The sequence below is a fragment of the Dromaius novaehollandiae genome, chromosome 7, assembly GCF_036370855.1.
Source record: "Dromaius novaehollandiae isolate bDroNov1 chromosome 7, bDroNov1.hap1, whole genome shotgun sequence".
NCBI lineage: Eukaryota > Metazoa > Chordata > Aves > Casuariiformes > Dromaiidae > Dromaius > Dromaius novaehollandiae.
Genome location: NC_088104.1, coordinates 6,504,459 through 6,527,614, shown reverse-complemented (window position 1 = coordinate 6,527,614; position 23,156 = coordinate 6,504,459). Strand labels below are relative to the sequence as shown.

Genomic DNA, 23,156 nt, shown 5'->3' with positions numbered 1-23,156 from the left:
TGTCCACAATATGCAGAAGTTAAACAAATATAGTTTGAAACCATTTTTAAACTAGATTAAATATGAAGAAAAACATAAAAGTGCTGAAAATATGGATTCTGGACAAAGTAAGAGCTGATCCTAAAGATGATACAGAGTCCATTAAATATTAATCTTGTTTACCCCAGAATTTGATTTTCTTTCTTTTTTAACCCTTTTCATTTTTAAGCATCGTGAGAACTAAGGTGTTGGGAAAAGTCATTCTTGATTAGATTTCTAGTTCAGTAGACAGTAATCTCCAGAGAAAGTTGGCAAAAAAAAAAAGTATTTATAATATAATCTATGCTCAGTTAAAGTCTAAGTATAAACTTCTACAGAACCCCAGCTTCCAGAAAAAAAAGCATTGCAATCCCTTTCAAAACTGTTTATTTGATCAGAAACAAGTAGTCTGAGTAGTCATATTGTCCATTCAATCATCCAATCCCTCATTCAATTTTACAGAATCATTGTCTCAAAAATCTTGACTGACAAAAATGCAATAGGCTAATTGCACTTTGAAACGACAGGTAATTCCTCTTATTAGTTTGCAATTACTATCAATTTTATTGAGTTCAGATCTTCAGCTGTGTTTTGAAAAAAGGATATTCCTAATTTCCAGCTAAACTATGAAGTCCCTCTTGTTTCTCTCCTTCCTCTGATAGTCAAACCCAATGTTTAAAGTCTGTCTTCCTATACATCTATTTTTACCATTAATTTTCATCACCATTTCCTGAAAATCTTCTACAGAATGATTTACAAGATGGAATAACCTTTTATATCATAGTCTAGAAGAAGATTTAACATTGTTTCATATAATAGCAGTACAATGTATTTGAGAATCTGAACCTACTATCATTAAATCTAAAATGCTGTTTGGTTTTCCCATGATTTAAGAATCTTGTATGAAATGGCACACATACATGATATGCCAATAAAGAGTTTTAATGGCATGTAATATTCTAAATTAAATTATTGGACCTACAAAATTATCTGTTTAACCTCTTTCGCTTTCACTGTTGATCACTGCCCTGACTAGGCAGAAAAAAGAGATACAAATAAGTTCTTTAATTAAGATTCAGCTTTAATAAATCATTTGGCACAGCCAATGAGTGCACATAGTTACTTTTATCTATTATACTAGCAGCTACATCGTAACTACTACTATGATAGTAATATCTTACTATCATTAACAGCAGTTACTATTCCACCCCTCACAACTTTTTTTTTTCTTTTATCTTCTTTTTCTTCTAATGTCTTTGGGATGTCGTCAGCACATTTTTCACCCACCAGCAAACAGTCCAGTACTTCTATTACATTTATGCAGTAAGTATAGTTCATTACATGAAATACATGAAGTCCATTACATTTTATGAAGGTAAAATGAGGATCAGGGAAAGATTTGTCTTCTTACTGCTCCTTAGGAATTCCAACCCCTCTCTATATTTTCTCCTAATTGAACTTATTTGGGAAACCAAAATGTTTATGATGCACATATCTTAACCAAGCATTGAGAAACTTTTAACCAGATACAATTTGATCCTATCCTATCTTTATCAGCCAAACAGGTTTCTGGCCTGCTGTGAGGAAGTTAAAAAAACAACAAAAAAAAACCCACCAGGCTTTTAACCATCTAGTGATGAAGGAAAAATTCCTTGACAGATTCAGAGAAGAAGCAGGCAGCTAATGTCATGTCCTTAGCAATTCATGAGCTTTATCATACCCTTTATCTCATGGATAAAGGAATGGGAGAATGCTAGTTGCGCAAGTGATGGACCTGACCCAGGAGCCCAAGCATAGATAGGTAGGCTATGCAACTTGTAGGAAATTTTCCAGTTCCAAGAGGTCTCCTGAATGATCAAAGTCCAAAAAAAAAAAAAAAAAAAACCCACAGTGTGAGAGGATAAAGTACAGTGATTCTGTAAGTCCAGCTACTGGTGCTAAAATTCAAGCTGCAGGAGGCGGAATAATTTGGCTCTAGAAAGGAAAACATCTTTTTGTAAAGTATTAAAGTCTTAGTTAACATCTTCGAACCATTAACAAATCATGTACCTGTCCATACAATCTCAGCTGATCATTGGATTTTATTACTAAACTAAAAATCTGCTACTCTGCAACAATACTATAGTTTAAATTAAAATCTTTATCACTGAAAATCATCTGTACAATCCACTGTATCTCAGTTATACAGCTAGCCAAAGCAGTTCTTCAATAAGAGCTGTACATGTAATACAGGTTAGCTGTACATTACTATCATATCTTGATGCTAGATACTCTCTGGTTGTGAAGGATAAGAGTTTTAATCTTCATACTTCCATATGTTTAATGACAAAACTAAGTCTTTCTGTGAAGTTTCAATGACTTTACAATGCATTACGTAAAAGCCTAGATTATTACTTTAAAGCCAGAGCCTAAAATGTATGTGTGAGCCAAAAGTAAAGATGGAAGGAGAATTACATAGTGTGTGAAGGCACAGAACAGAATCATACGAATTTATATATTTGTGTAGGACATGTTTGATAGTTACAGTATATTTATACTGATTATCTGAATAATTATGGTATGCATCTGGTTTCATTTATTAGCAAGATTCTAGGAAAGTAAATAAGAGGCAAAATTATGGATCCAAAATAAACAGGGCAGAATTTCTTTCTAGGACTAAAAACTTAAGATAAAATAATGAAGAAATTAGCTGTGATGAAGCTAATTACAGGCTCCTGGCAAAGGTAAATGTTGGCAGCTGAGCTGCCAAGACTATAAGCCTGAAATCTAGAGGACCATTAGAGTGCACTTCTAAGGTTGATTTAAGTCAATTCAAAATCATGACATTCCTTAAGCTGTAATTCTGCTCTTTTCTTCCTCAGTCTTGTGCTCTGACTAGTTCCTTTAGCTGGCTCTAGTGATCCTTCAGTGTCAGGCTGAATGACCTAAGCTCCCTGATCCAACTAAAACTAGGTCTAAAACAAAAAAATCCTGATTCCCAGTCAAGTAAATGAGATAAAATGATACTCAGTTACATGACTCTATTGCTGATGCAAACCACATGATGGGAGGGTGAACAGGACTTTCCTTTTTAACAGCAGCACACTGTTTGATTGCCTTGAATTGATCATTAAACAGTATTAATCCCTGTGTACAATAGAGTTTTACTGATATGAAAACATTATGGACTCAGATGTAACAGCAAAGCTAACTTGCACTCTAGTGTGAAAAATTTTCAGTGGCATGACCAAAATAAGCTGTAATACACTGTACAGAAATGTCAGCAAAGGATAAATCTCTTCATATCCCACAACAACACAGTTCTGCATATACGGAGTGGCATTTTAAAAGCGACTGTCTACTGATAGAAGAGAAGCTGTTAATTAGGCCGTTCAAGGAAAACAGACCAATACAGAAGAGTGTGAAGTAGGTAGACTGTCTAAGCTCCTATAAGCTGAAGGTAAACCTTCAGTTTCAGGACATTCATAAAGACAATTGAAATATATGTTTTTCTTGAATAGTATAGTGTCCATCTACTGTTAGGATTAAGTGCTTTAATTCAAGAAAGCAGGTGGGTCATAGCTCTGAAAGTGAAGTAGCTGAACAGTATTGCTTGGTAGACAGATACGAAAGTGGAGAACTTGATACAAGAGTGGGAGATTCTGCCTGACGCAGATAAAGGTCTAAGAAACAAGCAGAACTTGGGAAGGAGCCTCTACCTGTGACAAAAAAAGCTATGTAATGACATTAACAAAGACATAAGGAATAGCATGTTTTCCCCCACCTTTCCTTCCTTTCCAGATCCAGTCACCTACACTTCTAGAGTGGAGAAGCGCAAAGTCATGTTCCACATTATAAATGTGGCTCATCCCCATCATTTAATTAATCATCATTTAATTTAAGAATAGTATAAATATTAGTGCTTTTTTATCTACAAAAGGCCTTACAAGACATAAACCCAGAAGACTGATATGTGCTGAATCATCAGCATCACTAATTACTGTATATGGAAGGAATCAATGGCTTAGGCTAACTATCTTTGACTTATACTCAACAGCATTATGCCATAGAAAAGCATCGTGTCAGACAGTATTACTTACTCACACATCTGTTATCATCTGTCAGTATTCTGTCTCCTCTACACGAACAGTTCACTCGTCCATCAGGAGTCAGAAGGCACAAATCATGACAACCTCCGTTCATTTGTGCACAAGGAGATAACTCACCTGAAAAATAAACAATAAAAGATGGACTCTGTTTTATCAGATTTCAATGACCAATGTCTTTGAGAGAGCAAAGATTCACAGGCAACTAATTCCAGTTTTATAAGACAGATAAAAATGTTCATGTGCCTCAGAGGCTGGCATATTAAAAATAAACAAATGGAGTTACTGCTAATATAGTCATTTAAAAAAAAACACACCACATTCAAAAGCTGTAAACACTTGAAAAGAAATTATTTAACTACCATTAAATGAGCAGAATGCTCATCACAGAAAATAGTCATTCAATAATATTTAATTACTTGAGGAAGAGGTTTTACCCCATCTTTTGTTAACAGTTCCTACAAAATGAAAAAGAAAAGGTTATGAAACATGGTGAAATGTATTAACTTTGTTAAAAATAAGCAAAATTCTTGAAATGAATGGAATTAACAAAATCGTGTATATTGTTTTGTAACTTACAACTGTTAGTATCATTGGCAACTGCAATAATGCCCATTGGCTGATGTGGGATATCAGAACGAAGGACTTTTGTCTCTCCTCCTGTATATTTATTGGAACGCAGAATAGCTCTTCTCACCCAATCTGACCAAAAGATATAATCATCATATACGGCCAGGCTGAGAAAGGTGCCTGGTCCAGATTTGACAATTACCTACAATACATAAGTACAGAAGACAAACATGAAGAGGAGTGTTGCTTCTGAGTAAGAAATCTTAAAAGTGCAAACACTGACTCACTTCACTTCATAGTTTTAGACCAAACACTTATTCTTCTATACTTAAAGCAACTGGAAAAGTAAGACAACATCACTTACTTAAAATAATTCAAAAGAATGCTATGAAGGTTAACTTATTTATTTACAATTCAAAGTTTCAGAACTTAAATGCAAGTGCCCATCTATTGCTTGAAGCATCTATTCTATAAGATGAAATTCAGAATTTAGATTAACGTGATTGTAAAAATACCCCGTCAGCATACCGACTCTTTAATAGCCCAAACAAAACAGAGAAAATGAGATACCGTAGCTTGGCTGAAAAGTCTAAAACTTCTGAGTCTTTATGAATCAATGTGAGAAGCATGTTTCAAAACTGAAGAGTGTTCACCACTATCATTATATTAGAAGTCTCAACCCGAGACAATATGCATTTGTTAAATGCTTTAGGATTATCGAATGACAAAAAAAAATCTCCTAAGTCATTATATTACTGTTAGATATCAGAGTTTAAAACCTAGAAAAAAAAAAAAAAACGAACTGCAGTTCACTATGTAGTAGGTTTGAATGACACTAAACAAGTGAAAATTGTAGAAATACAATGAATTTAATCTCAGCCTAAGTTACAGCTTTTCGAAAGTATGTTCATTCTTTCTATATATCAGAATTAAAAAATTAATATATATAGCTTCTGTTCGGAAGAATGTAATGCAGTTTTTAATTAGGCCTCTAGTTTAAAATTTTGGCTGACTAGCAAAATTATTGGAAAGGAGTCATTATTTCTGTACTAGAATTTTTGAAAGGTAATGAAAATAAATAATATTCTGATTGTATTTATTGCACTGTATTCTTCTACACTTCTCTGGGACAATTAGTAACTTAGGTATATATATGAACTGGGAACAGCTCTTCTGACCCAGGCTGCCATGAAAAACTGCATCTATATATGTAGTTGCTGCTTACCATAAGTAAATTGGGATAAAAGCAGAAAAGGGGTATCTTTCTTTAAAAAACTCAGAGATAGCTTTTTTTGTTTTTATAATCATCAATGTTCAATTTATCTCTCTATCTAGGCCACCACAGTTTTCCATCTGCTTCATGTCCTTCTTCTTCTTTCCCAACGGTACCTTTAGTAATGACATATGCTTATGGAAATCAACTTGAAACATAGAAGATAATTATCTGCATGCACACAGCACATCTGATGCATTTGAGCTATCCATGCTGACTGCACACATGCACATGGGGTGCACTGTGTATGCAGAGCCAGCTGGTACAGTACTCAGCCTGCTCGCACGTGGACACTGCATACCATTTCTCCTTTTTTTAATGCTGGCAGAAGGAGGAAGAATTAATGGTCAGTCCCATATGAAGAAAAGAAAAAATCTTCCTCACCACCTAAAAGATTCATCCAATACATAGGATGCTCAAATTCATTTTCTGGAAGAATAAAACATTTTTTCCCCACGTCTCTTGCACTATGCCTTGGAGATTAAGGTGTCCTAACTATGCAGTGTTCAGTGCCAAGTATGCTTTAGTGGCAGGGTGCTCACATCTATGGCAGTAAGTGAGATATGCCCAAGAACATGGCTGGGCACTGAACAGGCCTCCATCTATGCTAAATTGTCACAGCCTCCAAAACAGAGCAGCTTGCACACAAAATGCCTTTGCCAGTGACCTTGGACTGACTCAATGCCAAACTACACCCAAGAACTGCATGGAAAGAGTGCTAATTACAGTGGGCCAACTTCAGACACAAAAGCGTTTTGACAGGTTTCTAATGCACATAATTGCATTCCAGTACACATGAGCATTCCTGGGCATGTAGATATGGATCTCATATAGATATAGTGTCAAAATTATTTATATTAATCAGATAATCATATCAAATTCTACTCAACTCTGTACATTAATATTTTAAGCTACATATTTGACTATTTGTAAGAATTGTCCAGCAAATATAAAGATTCCTCCTGTGATAAAGTCTCCACAAAGACAACTTTTTTCTAACTAAGCTTCTTTCAAAATTAAAAGTATTAAAAGATAAACAGAAATGTTTTAATGGCAAAAAGAAATTTGAAAACCAAGGTGCAGCTTCTCACTTCATAAAGTTTATAAGAATGATAAATTACAGTTTGGACAATGTAGTGTCATATCTTTCATATCTTATCACATATCTTTCTGAAAGATCTGTAGCAAATCTGGCCATACTGATTTTCCAGTGCCATATTTGCCCTCCATGATGGTGTGAAAACTGTCCTAGTTCAAAGGATTTTTTTCACAAATGATGGCAAAGAAAGCCCTACTCTGTTCAGCGTTCTATGTTCTATCACACTGTTGTCACTTTTTGCAAACCGTGACAAAAGAATGTAAATTCATTACAGAACTGATCTCTCTTGGTTCACCCTTCACAGATTTGAGATCTAAATAAAGGGTCACAAAAGCCAACATCCAGGAGCACTGTTCAATGATGAGCGTAGAAGTTCAGAACTTCAGGGTATCCTCTACTATGCCAAGCATTATTCTAGGACATTGATCTCATTTCTACCATCTACAAGAAAAGAGTTCATATTTCAGCCAGCTTTAGGCCAACCTTAGAGCCCTTTCATTGTTCTAGTTTACAGAAGGTGTCTGAAAATGATTGACAAATTTCTTTATCTTGATAGCATTCTTGGATGATCAGAATTAACTGATAATGAAGGACTTCTTCAAGAGTCATTTCATCCTTTGGTCACCTGCCAAATCATTTTTAAGAGGATTCAACATCAACCAGATTTGCTGTCTATCAGGTCTATTCTAAGTTTTTTTGTCATCTACGTTTCTAAATCTCATATTCAGTAAAGCTGACGCTGATTTTCTCAGCAGTGTCTACAGCTAATACTGGGCAGACATAGGTCTCATATGGGATGGCTGAGGAGCAGTAGTCAGCATGAAAGAATCTGCATGTTTTTTCTTTATAGATTGCTTGTCTGCAACAAAAAAAAAATGATGGAAGCCAATACTTTGTAAATTTATTCCTCTAAGTTATTGATAGTAATTTGATAAGATCTGTATCAAGACATAAGAAGGCTGCTGCAGCCCTTCAGCAAAAGGGCATACCCAAGTATATACTATAGAAATGAAAGCCAACAGAGAATCGGTGATCGCTATTCAAGCGCAAGAAAAATCGTATTTTCAAATTGTAAATTTACATGTTACTCACTAATTGCTCCAATTCCACCTGGATAAATACACAGGTAAAAATACCTATTGCTACATCTGATTGGAGGAAAAAAATCATTAAAAATTCAGATTAACATATTTATAAATGAAAAGGGACTAGATGACGAAGTGACAAAGTTTGCTGTCAAAACTGAATTATTCATAATACTGAAGATAAGGCCCAATTGTAAATAACTTCGAAAGTATCTCACAATACAGATTGGGAAGTGAGTAGTAAATGAAATTCAGTGGACATGAGGGTAAAATGATGGACATGGGCAAAACATCACTGAGGTCACTGAAGTGACAGTTCTCTGAAAATCTCAACTCTGCTCACAGACAGCTGAGGAGGAATCTATAAAACCATGAGCAGCACAGAGAAGAACTGGGAATGGTTTTCTTTTCTTTGTCTCTTCTAATCAAGGAAAATAGCAGGAGACAGTTTAAAAATGAAGAAAAAAAAGTACTTCAAAAACATTCAGTGGAAGTCATTGCCCCATGACAATGTTAATGATAAAACTGCCTTGTTCCTATGCTCTTCCTCGGGCACCCGCTACCCCTCAGTGCTCTTTACTTTACAGTGCCTGACTTACTATGACTGGTCTTATGTACCGAGTCTGTGCAAACCAAGATTGCAGAAGTTTTCCAACTTGAACATATTTTTGTAGGATCCAAATCTTCACTAATTTCAAATCCCCCCAACAGATATGTAGGTATCAGAGCTTCTCAACATTTTTTAGCTTCGTATCCTAAGGAAATGAAGCATATTCATATTGTATGCTCACCCATCATTTCCTTCTCTAATATCCTTTGCAGTTGTTAGTCAATTAGAAAACAAAACAAATGAATGGTACCATTAAGACTCCAACATAATAAGCTTACTGTAAGTTTTATATAAACTGATGCCTAGGTGGAAACAAATGACCGCAGCACTCCCTCGAGGGGAATAAAGGCAAAACTGTCTTTACTTATCCCATCTGGAAGCACGTAGTTTATCACCACAAGCATAATGCCAGTTTATCAGCAATCACCCAACTGCAATACACGCTGCCTGTTGTGTGTTAGGTGCGCTGCAAAGGTGGAACCACTGTGTGCACTGAGTGAGAGGGACAAAGGACCCAGCTTCATAAGAAAGTAAGCATCACTATTTCACATATCTCACAATACAGATTGGGAAAATATGTTCATCACTATGAAACTAGGAAAATATGTTCATCACTATTTCACAGAATATCATACATGGAATAACTTTTTTTAAATGTGTGCAAAACAATACTAGAAAAAAAGACCTGGAAGGGATCAACCTCAACTATCGAATTCGGTCAAGCATAATACAGACTACAATGTAACAGGGGTTTAATTTGTGAGGTCCAAGCTCATGCACTCCCACAAACTATTGCAGTACTTTAGTATATATACTATATACTATATATATATACTATATATACTATAAGTACTTTAGGCATTTAGTACAAAAGACAAAAAACAACAAAAAGCACATTGTGCAACAGGAAGAAAGCTGGAAAAATCATGGTCATCAACAATGGTTTAGGTCACAGATGGGAGAGAAATGTGGCTCTGAATGAATGTGCACAGGCAGATGAAAAAGGCAATGCATTGCCATGCTGCATTAGAAATCTGAACAGTTCTTCTGAAGTATAAAATAAAAACAGTCATATAGAGACCCCTGTCTTGATGTATTTTATCATATGTCTAAAATGATAAGATCTTGCAACTTCATGTGGAATGCAGAATCTTAAAACATTCAGGGAATAAAAGACACCCCTACCACTTCTGCCTATTCCAGCAAAAGTCGGGAACAAGCCATTTTACACTATGTGTTTCAATGTTGAATGATACAGGCATTCAACTGAAGCAAATATTTTGAGCTCTAAATAATAACAGATTAAAAGTTCTCTCTGCTTCCTGTAATCAGATAACGGGTTGGGGTGGGGAGGGTGTCACAACTGGGAATGTAATTTTAACTATGATCCTTTCTATATCTTTCAGTTCTCTAGACATGATTTGTTGTAACATACAGCTGTTCTATATCTGAGATATCTGTAACTTGTATAGGTAGACATGAATTCTTCATAGAATACTGTTATTTATTTATATAAATCTACTTACTAGATTGTCTTTAAGAATTAGATTCAAAAAGAATTCTTACCATGCTAAAGCTTAAGTTTTATAGAAAGAGAGTTTTTTTTTTTTTTTTTTTTTTTAATGAATGCCTACCATTAATGGATCAGCTTATAGTATTAGCTGCTTTTAAGCATTTTAATTTTTAACTCTAATGAATGACTTACTGATAATATGGCTCTTTGGAAATGCTTAATAAACGGGCACAGCAATCTAATAAAGCTTTTAAAAGTTTTTAAGGGCTCTTTACTCTTCTAAAGATACCCAAATCTACTTACAGGTCTATAACAGAATGACAAAAGCTAGTATAGAAAACTGCATTTAAAAAGATTAAAACTAATATCAACTTTAAGTCAATTGCCTAATAAAATCATTAAACAAATATTAAATAAAATCATTAGCCTAAACATATTAGGTGAATATCATAAAGCCCAGTCTCACAGAACTTACTTATCCTTTACCAAGAAACAAGAAGTTATTGTATTATAATGTAGACTACAACATTAATCTAAAATTACCTAATGTATTTCATTCTTTTAAATGAAAAATATAAAATAGTATGCCAGATTTATTATTCTGTACTGAATACTGTTTTTTAAATAAGCCTAAGAAAGGATCCTAAAGAAAAAGTAGTATGTGGAACTGCGATACAGGGAAATTAACTGCACAGCCAGGGGAAAAAAAAAATCTATATTTTGGCAAGTTGTACCTTTATGTACATGATTTAGTCACTTAAAAACACAGACTTAGGGCAGATTGGTTTTGGTTGTTATTGATGTTGCTTTTATAATAATCTTGTTTCATTGGCAAAATAAAAATACTACCTGTTCCTAGGTAAACAAATCCACTACATAAAGAATTTCTTCTCCATGATATGTCCCAATAGGGCCAGTTACTTAGTCCAAAGAAAGGAAACTTCTCTTCTATTCCTTTCCCCTCCCTGAACCACTTCTAAAATAGGAGGGGTAGAAGGGTCATCAGCTAGGTGTGTGGGAAAAGATCTCTATTTCAGGAAAAGATTGCCTGTAGATTGCCTATACCCATAGTTCACAGTGTAGCTTGTATTACTGCAGGAGAAGGCTTCACCTAGCTCTATAATGTTGATTTTCATTACTGTCTAATTTGGAGTCTTAATGCAGCTGAAAAATCACAAACACAAATTAACTAAAAAAGAAGATGCAAGCTGATTTTCATGGAGGAAGAGAAACCAGAAGATAGCTAAGAAGCTTCCCTTTTCTTGTCAATCACTACTACACCCTACCGAAAAACATGAACATGCTTAAAGTTACTAAATAATCATATTAAGCATCTTTCCAAATAGAAAGTATGAGGAAACATAAGACCAAAACCATGTACCACTACAAGTTCATCTGGTCAAAATTTACGAGAGCGCATGCTTTTTTGTTGTTCATGTTAAATATCACAATCCACTTGAATAAAAATCATATTTTCATCATTCTAGTATCTATAATGCATTGATTTTCTTTTAATTTACTGTATCTTTCAAAGTATCACAGGAAAGAATTATACAGCGTGGACACTTCATAAAATCATAGCAAACAAAATCAAAAGTACTTTCTCTTTCAAGGATTAATTTAAATTTTTGTTTCCCCATTTATAGAAATGAACATGTTTATGACACTGAAAAGCAAACTGCAAGGCTAAACTTTCAGTGTTCCAACTACTATTTACGTTTGCAGTTTAGACAAATGATGTATTAAACACTTGAGTCTAACATGTCTGTAACTTTCAGCATTTAAACCAGTCTCAGTGATGAATTACCATTCACCAGTTGTGGTAACATCAGCACATGTAAATGATAATTTTTGTCATTATGAAAATAGCTGTAGCACCAATTAAAATTTTTAAACCATGTTCACTGTCAACCTTTATATCATTCTTAATATTGTTTAAATCTGTTCTGCATCAGTTTATAGATAAATGTAACAAGGATAATGCATACTAAGGTAGTTTCTTTTTCCATGTTCATTACTGAAGCATCAGAGTACTATTGGCTACCTGGCTTTTACAGCTACCTTAATAATTTAAACTATGCTTTAAAATACTTGTGTAACACTTCTTTTTTCCAGTGTTCTGGAATCTTGCCAGTGTTTTAAATATTGTAGAAAATCAAGATTAGTGATTTTAAGGTCCTTACAGCTTCTTTGAAAACTCCTGAGTGAAAAATGACCAGTTCTGTTGATTTGACAATGTTTATTTTAGCAATTTTTGGTTAACATCCTCCCAAGGTACCATCCAAATGGAACTTATTTCTATCCCTGTAAATTATGACTGTATTAACCAGCTTCTTTGTAACTACATCCATATTAATTAAACAACACTATTTTTCTACATCATAAATAGCAATGACAATCCTCATCTAATGTTTAACTTTGGGCAATATTTTTCTAATTTTGTGGGTTCCTGAGGTGTTATAAATAATCTTTTTCTCCATAATCTTAGGAGTCATTTTAATGTTTTCCTTAACTCTTTTATCAGTTAATTTCTACCAGCCCACTGACATTGGACATGAAGATATTTCAGCAAACAGACCCAAACTAACAGTGTCGGATCTCCATCAACCAGCTGCCTAGGTCAGAGGGCTTAGAGGATTTTATTGCCATTGTTTATGCAAACCCTGTCATTAAGTAGTTCTGTAAAGTAACACTAAGATTGAGCTTAAAGAAAGCAGCTCACCAGCATCAATGATGTCAGTTCCCTAGCACTGCAACTAACTAATCCTACAGGTTCTAAAATGAGAGAAAAAGGGGAAAGGATTGTGGGAGAAAAAAGAATAAAAAACTGTCACATTTATTTTTTGAAAAGGAAGATCTGACAGAGGAGAACAAGAAATGTTTAATTGCTACAGTGATCTTGCTGGCTCAAACAAAACCCTGCATATCTTCTTAGTAGCAAAAAGTATTCTTCCAAACTTAAAAGAATACCCCTGCAACCAAAAACTAGCATTAACATATCAGCTTCATACAAAACCCAGTAAACCCTAAGATTCTTTTCAAAAGAAACAATTCAATACGTCTGATATATTTTCTGATCCTTTTACTAGATTATTACAGTGAGTAGAATAAAGAAGCTGCTACCTGAAAGAAAATTCACTAAGTTACATTAGCATTTTACATTCTACAACATAGCTTCTATCTTTGTTAGCCTAAATGAAACTAGAAAACAATGAAGCAGAGAGAGTGAGGAAAAGGCTAATCTGTTGTAACCATTCTTCAGTGGTGGCTGACTGCAGCACCTTGCTGAAAGATCCTACAAAATCTCAGATCACCGGAATTTGGGGATGATTATTTGAATTATCGTAATTTTGCAGAAACCAGAGATCTTGTCAAGCTGGACAGCACACCAATAAAGAACAAGTGCCCTGGAAATATTATTTCACCAGATCAATAACACAATTTCATGGTTGCATTCTAGTTTGATATAAGAATGCATCAACAAGGTGATGAGCAACTCGTCTGAAGCACTAATACTGAAGCTGGTCAATACAGGTAAAGTGCATTTGCACATTTAAATGAAGAAGCCTGGTGTGGGTTTTTTTTTTGCTATAAATAACAATCTCTGTCTAAACAATGTGAAAAAAGTGCTTTCAGAATTTAGGACAGCCCCAATTCTCTTTTTTGCATCTTTATGCAAACTGTATTGCATTATCTTCTGCTTACACTTTTGTTTTTGTTATTATAAATTTTATGCTCCTGATTATTCTCCTGTTCTTCACAGGGATATAACAACTAAAATGTCAATGGAAGGAAATCTTTGCTGAAAATTGAGGAAATTTCTTTTGTCTTGATGTTTCTTCTGATATAATTGGTATCTGACATCTGTCACAGAGAGTGAATTTGATTAACTGTCCTGTCATGTCTATGTGTTTTTCTTCAGACATGCTATTGACAGAGCTGTTGAAGGTCTGGACTTTGAGTTTATGAACATTTGGATATGTGGCACAGTCAAGACTTTGAAATTTCTTTGCAATGTGGCACTAATCTTGGAATCTTAGCCTTGAGGTTTTGAAAGTAAATCATAGTCTGAAGGTATGGCTATATTTTTCATGGCATCTAGCTCACATATTTTAAATTTCTCTATTTATTGACACGTAACACAGCATATATATGAAAGAAAAATATGGTGTGCATCCTAGCTGTGATAACAGCACAATTACTCTCAAGTGTGTAAGTTGCCATACCCTGAAAAAAAAAAAAAAAAAAAAAAAAAAGTCCTTAGAAGTATTTCTGAAAAACTAGCAGTTTCCTCTGCAGAAGTTTTTTGAACTCGGAACCTGTTTTCTCACTCCCAAACAGAATGGTGCAACTGATATCTTGCATGCCTTTTTACAGGTTACCTGTTTTGCTACTCTGCAGAGCAGATTTAAGGAGACCACCCTTAAAGCCAATAGGCTGAAAGCTAGTTCAGTGTTCTCTGAAATCTAAGCCCCTTGCTCTAACCAAGTTCTGAGCTGACATCCAGCCAGACTGTAGTTCAGAGGACTTTACAAGAGCAGTATGTTTCATGCTCAAAGATATTTAAGGTGGGAAGAGGCGAAGAGAATGATGCAGAGCAAAAACACCTGTGAAGAAACAGGCTCAGAAAAAACTTTTTCACATCAAGAAGACAGTAACCTAAAAATCTAAAACCTCTGCCTGATATTTTGCTCATTCATGCCATCATTCTTGCTTCTTCTTTTCATGACAGCCCTATGCCACAGGCTACAGGGGATTCTGTTCCCTGGGTGAATTCTGGAGCTATTGGTTAAACTTACCACAGAGCAATCACCGCTCACCACATGGCTCAAGATCCTAAACATCTGTCTAGTAGAAAGCTCATACCAGCTGAGGACTCAGATCAGTATTTTTTATTACTGAGTTAGTTGAGTCTCCCAAAACTGATACCATCACAGGACAACTAATAGTAGTTCAGCTTTGTATAGGTGTAATCCACCTGAGCTCCTCAAAAAACTTCTAAAGAACATGTTGCATTCAGCTTATTACTTGCAGAACCTTTTTTGTTACTGTAATAGGGAAGTGGATTTAAAAAGGACAGAAAGTCAAATCAAGAGACAATATACTAGAAAAGCTGGAATTTTCACAGTTCAGATAACTTTTCATATGAGAAATGGGAAAGAGAAGCTAAAAACTGAATTAACATTTTCATCCCACAAGAAGACACGAATTTTGAAAACACAGTGGTTGGGAAAAATCATATGACTAGTTTGTTTTGCTAATACAAACTGAAAGCCAAAGGCCTGATAAAAAGGATGAGATTTTAGGAATGGTTTCTGCAACAAAGTTGGATCATCTCCCATTTCATTAGTGGGAGCCGTATGAGGTGTATTTTGTTCATGGAAGAATATACCTGTTTCCACATAGCCTACTTATTATGCTGTAACTTAACTGACAGCATATTCAAAACCTTAATTAAAATGGGATCAAGAAAGCAAAACTAAACACCACAGCAAAATGGAAAAGAAACAGATCTATATGACACTGAGGTATACTTCAGAAAATGGAAATGCAGACAAAGTGAAATGAATAGGAAGAAGCTCTGACAGAAAAAATGAAAGAAAACAATTAAAAAAAAAAATCTCTCTAGAACCAGAAGAGAAACAAAAGAATACCTGACCTGGAAAAAAGTATTTGTAAGAAAGCAGTTAAAGAAAGTCTACAAAATAGAGAAAATTATTTTTTTAAATCTTTTACTAGTGAAGATCTAAAGAAGGTATTTTTCTCTTCTTTACTAAATTTAACAAATATAACAGTCACATAGAGGAATAACTTCGCAGACCGAGACAGTGATGTACTCTAGTAAAGCAAGTCACTGGAATGAAATGGTAGGTATATAAGTATTTATATAATTCCTAAACTCCTAGAGATTAAGGATAAAGTGTCTGATGTTGTAATAAACTTGCAGTCAACAGAATGAAATATTAGCACAAGTTCCTACCTGTGAAAGAAATAATGCATATGTCTTTTAAATAGGTATCTTTTTTATTGGTCAATGAGCTTTGCTTTACAGGGCAGTTTGTCATTACATGAGAATTACAACAATGTAGATGAATATATTGCATGATAGAATAACTTTCAAAAAACTCTATAACATACTATCAGTCTTCAGGAATGATAGTAAAGTAGAAGATAAAGAAGAGGAAGATATAATTTATCAGGATTTTCAAATTGTGATCAAAGCCCTACAAAGGAAACACTTAAGAAAGTTGATTAATATGAAAGAAACAGGTAATTTCTTATACCTGAAATACAACACAAGTGTAGGAATAAATCTTCTATTTGAAGATGTCAGCATGTCCCTGAAGATACTCTAGTGTGGTAGACAGCAAACTGAGCAAATCTGTAGATGCATAATTTATTCAAACTAGTCAGATATAAGAATGGATAAGACTAGAATGTATTCTGGGGAAACTAGTAAGCAAAGCAGAATCAAAGAAACACATCAACGAATGCTAGTTATTAAGCAAAGAGATAATTTGAACTATTTATACCCTTTCATAAATTAATTAGGAACTCCAAGATTATTGCATACAACCCAGTTAAAAGTTTTGATTACTTATATTTAGTAACATAAGAGATGGAATAAAAAATAATTCTGCAAATACTATTTGGCTATTATATGGTTCAATATAGATTAATATTGCATTTACATATGGCACACCATGTGTAGTTCTGTTACATTATCCGAAAAAAGATGCAACAGTAATTGAAGGAGATCCAGAGATAAATAATAAGGATTATTTATGAAAGTATGAGCAAAATTTAAATAAAGGAGTACATATTTAGTGTAACATGTAGAATCAGGATATAATTGAAGCATAAAAAATAAGGAATAATAGAAACAATTGAAAGGTGGTAATTCCTTTTTAATCTCCTAAAGGACACCCTCTTTCCCCCCCCAAAATCAATCAACCTTTTGTACGTTATCCTCAGACACACAGGTGGATTCTATCATAATAAATTCACTGAGCATAAAAATGGAAAGTCAGTGCATTTTTACAGCAAACATAGTCAGAGGCTGCGTACATTAGAACGTACATAGCTTTGGTTTGTCCATTTTTGATGCAGCTACTGCATTTGAATGCTTTAGTGAGCTGAGGCTAACATATACAAATGAAAACAAAAGAGGAAAGGAACTGATACAAGACTATAGGCTTAATCATGCTTATTTTAATTCTCTCCTGCTGCTACAAGCTTGGTTCTCTTTTCCTTCAGATAAGCAAATTTTGTCCAGATACGGTACGTAAAACAAAAATGTGCCATTTTCATTTAAGATGCAAAAATGTTTCAAAGCTTTTATACATTATAAGATGTAATTATTTTTCCATTAATGGATATAAAAATGAGTTGATGCACTCAATGTTGCCTTTGGAGCTTGAAATTGAAAATATAAACCAGAATATGCCCTTCACTTGTTCCATCACGCACTTTGGGGGGAAAGCTTTATGAAATATGAGGAATGTAGTGCTAAACATGCAACAAAATTGTGAGCATAGATGAACTGCCTTTAGCATATTCCATATAAAAGGACTCTTTTACCTGAAACTAGCAGAGCTCTCAAGGAAGTATTGTAAGAGTAATGGCGTGGAGTTGCATATACTTGAAAATCGATAGGAAATAGAACGATTATAATTTTCCTTCTAGTGCCAAACTCTGTTGAATGCACAAGGGATGGACTAGAGTTTCTTTTGTATACATGCAAATATATACATACAAATGTTACTCTCTAAATCTTAATTTTCTATGTAAAGTACAACATTTCTCTACCTCTTCTACTGATGTTGGTTGCATATTTCTTTCAAGCTGATGCAGCTCATTTAATACAGCGATGCTTCATGCTCAATACCAGTGCAAAGAGATTTTGTGGGAGGGGTCTGCAGTTCCAGAAGACCATCCAGAAAGTGGAACGGGTTGGTTAAGCAGAGCATTACTTCTAGTTCAGGAATCTTTTCAGTTTTAAATCTAATATATAACTAATATTATTATGAGAAACTTCTGCAATTCATGATCCTTTCCTTGCATTTTGCATTTAACACTGGCCAACAAATATAATCGAACATACAGGTTTATAATGAATATTTGTGTGATTTTTGCTTTACTTACATATCTCTGTGATCCATCATATTCACACCTCTCAATTTTTCCCAAGCTGCCATCTGAAAAGTAGAGTTTCTCTGCCCTATGATCAATGGTAAGTCCATTTGGAGTGAGAATATCTGTACTAATGATAACCTGTGCATTCTTGCCTGAGAGGGTAGATCTCATGATGCTTGGGAGCTGCTCATTCCAGTTAGTCCAAAACATTAAGCTGTATTGAAATCAAATAACAAATAAATGAAACCATGAGATACATGTTATAATTTAATTCTCTTCATGAAATAAGTATCAGAAAAAATATATGCCTTCATAGGTAATCATGAATGGCATCTGCAAGTAATTGTGATAATCAATAGTAAATAAGAAAATGTGATAGACAGTATCCTACAAATTACAGTAGGTTCCTGGTTCATTAACTTGTATACAAGTACATATTTCTTTCTCTTCACAGGTCTGCTTAATTTTCGTCATCATGTCTTTATACTAATACACCATTAAAGATAGTTATAACCTATATAACAATATAAACTTAACTCTGATAACATGTATATTAATAATTTCTAACAGTGAGATTCATTTGTGTCTTTTCCCATATTAGAACTGTCATGCAGACCAAAGGGCTGGTTTGCAAAATATTGATAATGAGGAATCAAGGGGTCTTAATATGTTTCACAAGAGGCACAATGTTGCTAGTGTTAAACAATAGGGGCCAAACTTATGGAATGAACTCTGGCTGTAATTTATACAGTGAGAAGCACCTGTATATAAGAAGCAAACAAAAAAAGATTTTGCTTATTCCCTCGTTACAACCCCCATCAGTGTTTAGTCTGCTTATTTAAGATACCTAGATAAATCATATTTTACAATACAGCATAAACTCCTAATTTGCATAAACTGTACATGCACTCACAGATGGAAATAACCTCCATGACTATCCATGCAAATAAGAGAAGTTCAGCTATCTTGAACTAAAAATAGAACATAAGGCAGAAATGTAGCCTAGCCTCCCCTAAATGGGGACAATTCTAAGATTAAAAAAAAAAAGAAGAAAAGAACAGGTCTCCTTTCTTCCAGAAATAACAGAGAAGATTAAAGTAGCTCAAATTTGTAAGACATTTACTAGCAAAAGGATCAAGAAGAAACACAAACACTCCAATTATTTTTCCAAGAAGCCCAGATTTTTTCAGAGTAGCAGGAAGTGAACTGGACTAGACTTCTTTCAGGGTATTGTCCACAAGTACCTTAAACCTACATCTCTTACATATTTCTTAAACCACACTGATTTGATTTGTGATAAACACACACACCCATCAATCTGGCAAACAAGAAACTGAAATTCTCTTTCTTTAAGCTCTAAACTCACTTTGTTTTTACTTAAGCAACCAGAACAACATGCATGACAGAGGAAATCAGTAAAGTCGTCACAATTATTTATCCTTGCTGTTGATAATTTGCATTAGCTGATTTTTTTCCTTGAAAACAGCTTGAGTTTTTTTAAACATACAATGAAAAGGTAATTAATACTTGATCTGAAACATATAAACATATAAAATGAGATATCTTAATTCTGAAATTGCTTTAAAAGTTTAAGACTAAATTTTGTCTCTTAAAACAAGAAATCTACTTAACTTTCAAAGGGTTAAGTATATTAGCTGTCTCTGAAATAAAGAGCTGCTGCTGTGTCCTCGACATTAGGTAAAAATCAAAATCTGGTAATAAAGATACAAGACATACTTTTGGCATTCATCTAGAGCCAACACGTGTGGATGATCATCTTCCGACATTGTTATTACTGCTTCCCTGTTGAAAGCTCCTCGACGTTGCTGGTCAACTGTGTGTCTCGTGATGGAGGATGTGGTAGAGCTGGTCCAATAAAGAGTGTCCCAAGCTCTATGATAAGCAAGTCCCTCCACAGAACCAACATCTGAAAAACATGGTTAGAAAGAGAACAAATGAATTCCTTCTAGCAAGGGATTTTTTTTTTCAAAGTTGATCTTGCAGGCTTATACGGTTCAGCTATTTCAGCCTACCAGCTTTCTCAGTTCTTTTATTGGTTCTAATAAAAATCAGGTGAAACTAAGATTTTTTTTCTTTTTTTTTTTTTCTCTCCATACACAAGGCTTTTTTCAGGAAAAACCTTGGAGCGCAAGATCACTATTAATATCCCTGTACTACATTAGTCAACTCTTAGGCTCATTAAAAAATAATTTCACTACAGTGTCCCCAGATAGCACATTAGAAATAATAAGCTTTTATTCAAAAAGGAAGTAATTTAGTCACAATTTTAGACTTCATGTAAGCCAAGGCTTGGGTTTATTTTTTTTACTAATTACTTGCATTATTTAACATTATCTTTGGATGTATTTTCTAAACACAGATACACACTACGTTAATAGGGATCAAAGCTGGCCACTTATTAACCGAATAGGCTTTTTTTTGGGGGGGAAACACCTGAAAAATACTGGGAAAAAAAACCCACCAACTCTAAAGATTTTACCATCAATACCTTATTTAGTAAGCCACAATACCAAGCTCTTTCACTCCACGTGAAAAACATAAGTTAGAAACAAATGATATTAATGGGCAGCTAAAGCATATATTTAATGTCCAGAAAAGATAAATTGTAGACTACTGATTCCAATATATAAAAGTGACAGACTGTGAGAAACAGGAGCAATTATTTCCTACCATTGTTTTTCGAATTACTACAGAAATGTATGTTGATTGCTTCACTTATTATTTTGTTAGAAACAATCAATTTTAGACCAGAATGTTCATACAGCTAATTAATGAACTACAGACGGCAAAATCTAGAAATATAATAAGGACCGCAGTATGCTGATTATTACTATTTACATTTGGCTCGCTGAAGATGTAACTTTTAGTTTGCAATTCGTATACAGAGAACAGAAAGTTCCAAAACTAGTTTGATCACACTGGAAGTGCTAACACTAAATCAGAACCATGAGGCAAATCACTATTTATCATGGTTTTTATATTTCTCCTTCCAAAGCATTTGATGATCTTCTGACTACATTTTCATGATATATCTGCACAGAAGTCACAGTGACACCATTAGGAAAAAACGAATTAAGTGACTCTCCTTAAAGAGGTGAACAGACATAAAAAGTGTCTTCTACTTTACTGAGGGAAGTTCAGGAATAAACATGAAGCTCACTCACAAATAACTCAAATAAGTAAATGAACTTTAGCAAGGGCATTGAAGGCAACTTGAAAATTACAAAAACTCTTCTGACCATTGCATTAGATAAGAGTTTTGTCTTTGAAAAAGATGGATAGGTTACAAGTATTTCTTTTTTTTAAACACAGTATTTACTTGTCTTACTTGGATTTTAAGCATTAAAAACACATACTGAAATACAGCAAGATTTTTTTTTGCTTTATGCATTTTTATGCATCACCTGTTGGAGTCAAAGATAAGCAATTATTTGAAACATCATGACAGAGATGTGCAACTACCTATTTAAACATTTTAAAAACAATTTAAATATGCCTGAATGCAAGTTTATTGAATGAATTACAGTTTATGTAGTTTCTGGATAGATCTGTACTATCAAGTAATTCAGTTTCTCTGTTTATTCTTGGGTCTTCCACCCTTAAGCACCCAGATCACTTGCATGTTACTTTATCCCAAGAAATTCTTTTGGAATGAACCAATTAATTACTTCTGAGATGAAATCCTTGTAAGCTTCTGGTGATAATTTGCTTATGAGGCAACCTCGTTTAGGGAATATAAACAAGACCACACCAGATTTTGTTCCTTTTGCCTACAGAGTCATCCCAAGCACTAAAATCTGTACACCTTAAACACACCTTAACTTTCTGAAATGACAGTTCAGGGCATACAAAAAATATCCTCAGCTATACAACATCAAAATGCCATTCTGGTGGGCTGACATTATAACCAGCACATTATTTTAGGTGGTAAAAACTGAAAGAAATCCAAAAATTATGATAATTTCTCAGAGCCAGAGGAGCACAACATGGGATCTAGAAGAAACTTGGTCTGTCCAAACCATCCTAGCGACACTAGCCATGCACTGTGCACATAAACCCCTCGGCACTCTGGTCAGGGTCCAAACATTATTCCCAGAGCAGAGATTTGTAGAGTTTACAGGCTCCGATACACTTCTTGGTCACCTTACTGAAATCTTTGCAAATCTTTTACTAAACTGTAAAATTAAAAAAAAAAAAAGTTACGAAGTGATAACTGTGAAAACAAAGAACCAGGAATAGAATTTTGATTTAGTCTACTCATTTCCACTAGAATTACATGCTGAATCCTCCCAACCCATCTTTTTTCTGAACTTTTTTTTAAGTTTACAAAACTTCAAATACATATCAACATTTTCTGACCAATTTTGTACTTCATTTGTTATGAATTATGAACTATTACACTATTTTTACTTTTAGTATCTGTGAATGTTAAGCATTTCCTCAGCTTATTTACAGAATTAAAACAAAAAACAAAAAGCAATTACCCCCCCCCCCCCCGGCCAAGCCCACCAAGCCTTTGGCTTGCAGTTAAAAACATGGCCTCAGGGAGCTGAGGATTTAACTGAGATTTGCTACAAATCACATTTTTCATTAGACAACTTAAGAAAAACTTCCATTTTCCTCTCAAGTAACTTCTTGCATTTCTACCACCACTGAACTTCAGCTGTATTCCTCATCTGAATCTCAGACAAGAGATTTTAAAGCATAGTGTTAAATAATGTAACTAAAATCATTTTTGTAGTAGAC

General features: G+C 34.3%; 1 protein-coding gene across 1 annotated transcript in view; it reads right to left on the bottom strand.

The window, feature by feature from the left end:
• Positions 1-23,156, bottom strand: part of LRP1B (LDL receptor related protein 1B) — a 750,266-nt gene that overhangs the window by 149,093 nt on the left and 578,017 nt on the right. The window contains exons 42-45 of the mRNA XM_064515494.1: positions 20,127-20,316; positions 18,399-18,603; positions 4,683-4,875; positions 4,098-4,223 (exon numbers count right to left, since the gene is read on the bottom strand). Coding sequence (XP_064371564.1) covers positions 4,098-4,223; positions 4,683-4,875; positions 18,399-18,603; positions 20,127-20,316 — 714 coding nt within the window. The remainder of the gene's footprint in view (positions 1-4,097; positions 4,224-4,682; positions 4,876-18,398; positions 18,604-20,126; positions 20,317-23,156) is intronic.